This window comes from Neodiprion pinetum, chromosome 6 (assembly GCF_021155775.2).
Source record: "Neodiprion pinetum isolate iyNeoPine1 chromosome 6, iyNeoPine1.2, whole genome shotgun sequence".
Lineage (NCBI taxonomy): Eukaryota > Metazoa > Arthropoda > Insecta > Hymenoptera > Diprionidae > Neodiprion > Neodiprion pinetum.
In genome coordinates this window covers 18,838,915-18,847,268 of record NC_060237.1, presented here as the reverse complement: position 1 = coordinate 18,847,268, position 8,354 = coordinate 18,838,915, and the positions used below count along the sequence as shown (strand labels likewise).

Below are 8,354 nucleotides of genomic sequence, written 5' to 3'. Positions count from 1 at the left end.
TGAGTTGTTACGTCTCGAAAACTATCAGACTTTAGATAATTATTAAAAAAAAAAAAACTTTAAACTTTAAAAAAAAGAAATATAGTCAATCACGTCTCTCACCTCAACAATACGAGTTTTTCGCTGACCAGCCCATATTTACGGATATACTCATTTTTTCGCGATAATCGGATATGGCATGCCTTGATTACGTAAAGTAATAATCATGCCTCGTTTTTCAATACAAAGTTCTTTATGTTCAGTCAATTTTACACGTTAAAACTTTTCGGAACAGGAAAAATATGAAAAAAGAAATGTATAAATTCATTATTCCGTGAGAAAATGGGGTGAAATTAACCAACATTTTGGTAAAATCTCATTGCAAAATGGTTGAACGTGCTTTACGCAATCGAAAGCACAGCTGCGGTGTCCGAGTGGTTAAGGAGTTGGACTCGAAATCCAATGGGCATTGCCCGCACAGGTTCGAATCCTGTCCGCAGCGATTAATTTTTTTATGTCCCCTGTCAGCAATTCGATACTCTAAAAAAAAAAAAAAAAACCGAAAAAAAATGAAACCATCGATCGCGATGTTTGCTTTTCACAATTTCAGGGGGATGGAAGTGTGAAAAGAGCTTTTATCGGCGAGCTTAATGTCGAATCTGATGCAGCATCCTTGAGCTTGTTCGTTCAACATCGGTCTACGCTTGGCAGTGACAACCGTCTAAAACATGCGCGGCACCGAATCAGCACGGGACGAATAAATCGTATCACGTCTGATCTCATTGTCATATTTTCATTTGATGAAAATCTGAGGAAATAATATTACGAAACAATCCCACAACCTCCATTATATTCAAGTGCCTTACGATTGGTTGAGCGAATTGGAAATGACTGATAAACCGAACACTTGCGTATCACCTGAACAAACAGGTCGGAACATATTACCTTGTGTTAATAAATATATTTATCCAACTGCAGTAGTTTATACGAAGCGAATCAAGCTTGTACAAATTTTCTCTACATTCTTGAATATTTATCATAACGTTCATCTCGATCCATATTCGCCGTACCGACTTGTTTATTGCAAGGGTGAGAAAATAATTCAGGGCTTTGTGCCAAACTTTATTACACGAACAATGGTTCTGATATAAATTACGCCATTGCACGTTATTACTCGCCACGAGAGGCGATCTTTTAATTATTCGTTCTTGAATCTGTTTCGTTAACGAAGTTTTTGGACACGTTGTGTCATTGCAAGCGCCAAACAAGGCTGATTCTCCGAGATTTTTAGCCAGCGCGTTTTCTAAGGGTCACGAATCGTGTCGACGGAACGCAAGAATAAAATAACTATCAAAATTGGCAATCAGTAAAATTGGCAAATGAATATAATAGAATAAAACATATTATAACCTTATCTTCGATACAAATTTCGCGCGACGGCTTTCCACGTGACCGCTGTCTTGTAGACAAGGATTGCAAGCTTCGTACCCCGTGTCGATAAAGTGAAGACACTACACTTGCTCCGGGGTTCACTTCCGACCGGAGAAAATTTCTTACAAATTCGTTTTGTTTGGTAGTAGTAGAAAATATTGGTTTTAACTACACTCGACGGGAAATTTCTTTTCGTTGCATTACGTATTTTCCATCTGCACAGATACCATCGTATGTAAATTTTTCCTACTAAAAACAGCGGAAATGAATCAATTTCGGTCTTTTAAAAATTCACATTGCTGAATTACCATCATGATTGAAAAGAGAATTGATTACTTTGATTTTTCGTCAAAGCGTTGATGGAAGAAAAAAAAAAAAAACGTTGACAAAGCAAAACGCGGAGGGCTTCGTTTTATTTACCAAACAGCATCTGTTCCGGAAATTTCCTCGTACATTTAGGCCTCTATGATTCACACACGTGTGGTTAATTAATTTAATTCAGAAGCGAATGGAAAGAAAGAAATTATTGTATCAACTGACAGAGTCCCACTGATAAGTGATCAGAAACCTCTAACATTTATTCTCGAAATCATAACGCTCGCTAACAGATTGCACAGGTAAGCACACTTTTTATGCCCTTTGATTTTTCATGACGATATGAAATGCGTGAAATCCGAGAGAAACGTTAATCGTGATGCGTTATCACGTTCACACCTAGATATCGATACCTCGTCAGTTTTTATCGTCGAAATGTATCTCGTTTAGTCGCTACCATGGTGAAAATGATTTTATAGGATATTATACGAATTTTTAGAGAAATTCGATCATTTCGTATAATTTTGTACCAAAAAATTGTTTTTGCACAAAATTTACAAACATGCATAGTTTCTCGTAAAAACTAGTGGAATTTTATGAAAATGTTGTTATTCTCATTAAGAAATCTCAAAGACGCTACAAATTTTAATAAAAAGTTTAAACTTTTTCAATACGGAATTTCCCGATTTTTGTACAAAGTTATAGTAGTAGAAATTTTCAGGTAAGCTTACCTAATGTCTAAACCCGAAGTGCGAAAACGTTTGAAAATCAAGAGGAGGAAATAGTTGTGCGAATAGAAAAATTACACGTTTCATGATACGAACGGGGAGACGTTGTCATAGTTGACGATTACCGTGATAAAAAACAAACGCGAATCAAGGCAACAATTGAGCGTAGGTTATCACAAGTAGGTACCTAACCTACTTATCGTTGGTAAAAATCGAGCCTGAGTTGAAATAGAAGTGTCACCTCAGCCAAATAATCTTCCACGATAAACGTGATGTAAGACGTTCCGTGCGAATGGAAAACAAGATAAGCGTGTAAACTAACACGTACCCTTTAATTTGTTACAAGAAGAAACGTGATGCATGTTATAAATAATTCCGAGTCTTGACTCACCGATATATCTGACAAAGATAGATTAAGAAACCCATATTTGTATCTTACACTATGACATTTTCAAAACCATGGGGTAATCCTTCCAAATATATGAAAATCATACGGATGCAGAAACAAATTTTTTCATAGTTTCTGGTTTCCAAAACGGATCGGATTGATGCGACTGTTTTGAAAAATTTGCCAGGGCAAGTTAAATTGTTTTCCCAGTGCTCTGTGAAATCATGACAGATTGCATGAATCTATTTCATATACTTCACTGGTATCGGGTATGAATTTTTTTAATCCTGTAATTTTCTTCTCACTACTTTCCTGTAAAAGTTTCTGTCAATTTTCTTCGATCAAATTTCGCGCGCCGGCTTTCGACGTAACTGCTACTTTGCAGACAAGAATGAAAACTGCCGTACCCTCTGTCAGTAAGGTGGAGAGACTGCAAAAAGCTCTCTCTCGATTCGAGAAAAATTCGCTCTACCTTTGCCATTTATTCCTCTCGCTTGAGAGGGAAAAAATTGGTTCTAACACTCTGAAGTAAAAAATGTTTTCTGTATTTCCGTCTGCTCCTGTGCGTATAATCAACTTTTTGTAAAAACTATGGTAGAAATCGAACAAAAAGAAGCTTTTAAAAATTTGGGGTGCCGGGGTAAAAAAATAGAAAAATCACTTGAATAAATGGGCATAAATTACTTTTCAATGACTCTGAAGTATAGTCAAAGTGTTGATGAAGCAAAAGCAAAATGATTAAAAAGAAAAAAAAAAGAATAAAATATAGAAGGTTGAATTTTATAACTACAATAAGCAGTATCTACTTTGGGAATTCTTAATCCAATTCAGAAATGAACGGAAAATCTTTTGCTTCAAGAACTTTTCATTTCTTCGAGTTATCCATTTTTTGCGCTTGGCTATCTCAAAATTATAATACAATGATGTAATATATTTAAGAAACGGAGAGTTATTTATTGAATTTGAAGATGTATAAATAAAATGACAAAAATTTTGTAATATCGTAGAATTGAAGACCAAAAACTGTTTTTATTTGGTGAGCTTAATCTGGAACAGAATGCAGCATTCCTGAGCTTCCTCGTTCCAAAGTTTCCACTTGACGTTGAAAATTCTCTGTAATACAAGAAGAACAAGCGTGCAGATAAGATAAACAAATAATTTCATCGTGTAATCTCATCTTTTTATTTAATGAAAAATTGCGGAAAAAATATGACGCGACGACTCTGAAACCCGCATCCCCGCGTGTTTTGCGAGTTGTTGAGTAAATTGAAAGCAAACGAGACGACAAACTCTTGGAAACTACTTAAACCAATCCTCGGAACAAATTATTGCGTTGTTTATTTACGACATTGCAGCTTATAAGCGTGGCAAATAGAGTACAGATTTTTCACGCTTATAAACGACTGTCCGAAAATTCATCAGTATTCATTTTTAGTATGAAAACGAAGTTACAGACTTCGGCTGTACCTTGAGATAATGTAATAGACATTTTGACTCACCACTGGAAACGATTTTGAAATAGCCAATTCGTAACTGTAAGTTTGCCTTGTCCCCGAGGTTGTCGGACAAGCTGTATTACCGCAAGCATTCGTATTCATTCCTGGGAATCCAATGTCTTGCATATCATTCGCCCAGTAAGCACTGCTCTGCAAGTTGTCGCTCGAAAAATCTGTAAAATTTACAGAAGAAAATAAACCAAACTTAACCGTATTCGTAAATATTTTAGAAATTTTTTAAATAAGATAAAGAAGACACGGCTGGTAATGCCATAGAAATATCGAATACGTAGATGGTACGAATTATAAGTAAAACGTTATCATGAAATTTAAGCTTACTGGGTGTAAAATCGAAGCTGATGCTCGCTTCTTGTCCTCGTTTTATACGGCATGGCTTTTTGGAAGTAGCCTCCTTGCAGGGTTTTACTCGAACCTCGTGTACCGTGCAGTTGGTTGGTAAATTTTCTGAAACTAATTCCGTAGGGTTTTGTATTGCATTTTTAAGAAGAACATTAATACAAATTAACGTCGAGAATGTCGTTCTCGATGAAACATTATTAATCGTAACTACATTGCGTTGTTACGAATATAATTCAGTTCAATTGAGAACATTTCAATTGTTTCACGGAATAAAACGGAAAAATATTCTTTTTTTTTTTTACGTCATTGAACACTGAGCAAAATTAATAAGAGTACAAGTACAGATGCCGAGTTTATTTGGAAAATTTCAAGCCCATAAGTTGTGAAGATTCATTCAACATAGCGATCTCTAATCGTTTGTCGATGTCTGTAAAGCAGATGGAAATGGAGTTGGAATTCTTACCATCTTTGACGATCAACAGGTTAAAATATTTAGATCTTTCTTTTTGTTCGTGAAAATTTTATCGAAAAATCCTAAGTGACCTGAGACATACACGATAAGACAGGTTCACTCACTCGTAATTCCCCAGCGAACGAACGAGTTATATTAATCGGCTATTTGCTACCGCGAATCTTCGTCGAAATTCTACGGACCCTCTGTCTCAATATCAATAACGTCGAACGAGATATCTTATAAACAACGTTTAATTGGATTATACGTAAAGACAATTGTGGACGGAGTTTCTACGCCGAATTATTTATCGTACAACATGTTTGGCATACGGCTTATCCAGGCGTTCAATAGGTTACCTTACGTCAGTTTCAAATAGCCTATTCAATTTTCCTATCCTCGGGTTTACCCCAGAAATTTTATTCTCATTCTCTTTCATCAATTTAATTGGAATTCTTTCATTTATGCCTCACAAAGAATGAAAATAGATCATATTATTCGATGAACTTGAAAGTAAACTCCGTGGGTCACGATATTTGTATCTTTTAAACGAATGCTCGAAAATTGAACGCGTTACTGCTAAACAAAGTTTATCAACCGATTTCCGTCTAGATCTAAATACAAAGTCGTGATATCACTCATGACATGTACAAGGATTAGTGACGGTGACGTTTAACACTCAACGTGGACTGTTTCAAAGCTGACTACGCTTTTCTATCCAGCACTAAGAACGACCGTTGACAAATGAGAGGGAGGAGTGATATAATTCCGAAATCAGAAACTTGAGTAGTTGCAAGCTTACTTACGGTCCGAATAAGAGCAGGGCCGCCAAACAACAACTTCGGCGAAAATCGGGGTGGCCAGAGTTACGACGGCGATTAAAACCAGGGGTGAAATAAGGTGACGGGTCTTCATGTTCGTCGGTTGGAGGCTTGACGTCGAGTGATATAACGTGTAATCTTGTGCATTTAACGTAGAGAAATGACGGCGGCGGAGGTGGAGGACGGGGGAAAAGGTCAATTGGCATCAAAGAGACCAGAGTTTTGACGATGGGACGGACATGTTCACGATGCAAGTATCATACGCGCAAGGTGGAAAAGGGAGGGGAGACGTTGAACGTGGGACAACGATGGAAGAGAAGGCTTGCATTAGTTTCGAGCTCAAGTTTCGAAGTGCTCGACATGGGTCGTCGGTGTGATCCCTAATTCGTTGCGTATCTCTCGACTGATCACCCCTGTGAAACGCCAACACAGTATCTAGTTAATCTCACACCTCACTCTCGAACCATGGAACATGAGAAACCGTCATTTTTCATCCACTTCGTCATCCATGTTCCGTTTTAAGGGGGTACATAAATGCTCGGCTTATATGCGGACGGCTGAAAAAGTGGGTGAATTATGGGAATTGATATATCGACAACTAATTAGGTGATTCTATTGGGATTTACTTTGCTAAAAAGTATCTAGATGAAGCTTCGTTGACAATTTTTTTCCTATTTTTATCGCAGTAAATTGATAGGGAGCACTGTTATTCGGAATGACGTTGATCACTTCACTCGGTGACATTTTTTGCGGTGTTTATGATTTCTCGAAAATGACTGGAACGATTAACTTCGAATTTAGAGACATCATTTTTGAATAGCTTATGCGTTTTGTCACTATTAGTTTGCAAATTAAATGAAATTGTGTATTTTTAACCAAAAATCGAATTTTATCTTCAATTGGTCAACATTCGGTTGATAGAAAAAATTGGATCCTGGCTGGAAGGATAAACTCTAAGAACACTGTTTTCACGTTCGAAGTAAATCGTTTCAACCGTTTTTTGAGATATCGCGGGTACCGCAAAATATGTCACAGTGCGAAATGTTTGAAGTTCTCGTCGATAACAATGCTTCACATTAATCGATTCCAACAAAATAAAAAAAAAAAAAGAAAAACGACGGAAGCTCAACGTACATACTTTTGAATGAAGAAAGAACTTGATCCAATTGAATAATTTGACGACTAGATACAAATTTTCAAAATTTATTTGCTTTTTCAACTGTTGAATCGTATACGAAACACAATATTTATATCGAATCACTCATTTCTTTTTGAAAAATATTAAAACGAATAAAAATTTAAAAGACTTTTCGACCTTCGGGTGATAATGATAATTGAAGCGAAATATAAATTTACCGTTCGGCTCTGAGAAATATTCATGTCATATTTAGTCTTGAGTTCTATGACGAGATTCGCTTTTAAATAGCCTATAATTTGAACTTGAACATTCTTTCGATTATGCAGAACCAAATAAAGAAAATCGAATTCCAATTTCCAAAATCGCTGAAACCAAACAAAGGTATCAAAATTGTACGTTGAGAAAATTTTCATTTGCTAAAGTCACTAGGAAATTCTAGTGAAATGGATATCATTTCAACAACGGTTTGGATATCATTCGAACAATAAGAAAATTTGGTACAATTACTTTGTATAATACCATTCCCAAACAGTAAGATTATGGTTGTCAGTAATACAATTTCGAGTTATCACAACACTAAATCTGTGTATTAAATTTACTACATTTTTCCAGTCAAATTAGACCTCGAGATGAATTCATTCTTGTGCAAATAGCTAATAATGCCAGCAAGCACAGAACATTATTTTCCGCTGTGATAAAAAATGAAAACAGTTAAGGACTGTAAAATAACCACAATTTGAAAAATTCTCACGATGTAACCCAATTAAAAACTATATGTTTGCGACGATTTGAAGACATACCGGAAAATTTTTTGCTCTTGGAGCACTACAATTTTGATGAAAGGCCAGAGACTCGTCGTAGGGTGCAGGAAAATTGCCGGAACATGACCATTAAAGGATTTTCGAAGCGGGTACGGGAAATGAAACATAGCGGTGAGTTCTCGTCTCACGTCGCACAATTATATCAATTTTGCGATCACTCCGTCTGCCTGCAGCCTGCACGTCTGGGTCACGATCACGATTCTCGCTATTACGTATCGACGAATAACGTGATCCACGCAATCAGTGTTTCGATCAACGTCATTCGATATCATTTTACAATCTCCGAAATCGCACTGAAACCAGTAATGTTAAAATAAAATTCTGCATTAGCAATGATTGGTAGTCATGAGAATTCATCTAGCATTAGAGAAATCTCTTTGTAATCTTAAGGAATCCTTAGAAATCATGGGAAATCACGCAATAACA

General features: G+C 36.3%; 1 protein-coding gene and 1 non-coding gene across 2 annotated transcripts; one reads left to right on the top strand and one right to left on the bottom strand.

The window, feature by feature from the left end:
• Positions 1-399: 399 nt before the first annotated feature.
• TRNAS-CGA (transfer RNA serine (anticodon CGA)) lies at positions 400-481 on the top strand. Its single transcript has one exon. It is a non-coding gene; the product is annotated as a tRNA-Ser (tRNA).
• Positions 482-3,767: 3,286 nt separating this feature from the next.
• On the bottom strand, positions 3,768-6,110 carry LOC124222476 (MD-2-related lipid-recognition protein). The gene is made up of 4 exons (XM_046633484.2): positions 5,955-6,110; positions 4,677-4,808; positions 4,341-4,510; positions 3,768-3,954 (listed from the first exon to the last, which is right to left on the bottom strand). Exons 1-4 carry the CDS (start codon positions 6,061-6,063, stop codon positions 3,871-3,873), a joined length of 495 nt encoding a protein of 164 aa, XP_046489440.1. The 5' UTR covers positions 6,064-6,110; the 3' UTR covers positions 3,768-3,870.
• Positions 6,111-8,354: the final 2,244 nt, after the last annotated feature.

Coding starts and splice junctions, on each gene's coding strand:
- LOC124222476 (XM_046633484.2), bottom strand. CDS start 6,063: ATGAAGACCCGTCACCTTATTTCACCCCTGGTTTTAATCGCCGTCGTA. Junction 4,511..4,676: donor CAGCTTCGATTTTACACCCA/GTAAGCTTAAAT, acceptor TAAATTTTACAG/ATTTTTCGAGCGACAACTTG. Junction 3,955..4,340: donor TTTCAAAATCGTTTCCAGTG/GTGAGTCAAAAT, acceptor CTTGTATTACAG/AGAATTTTCAACGTCAAGTG.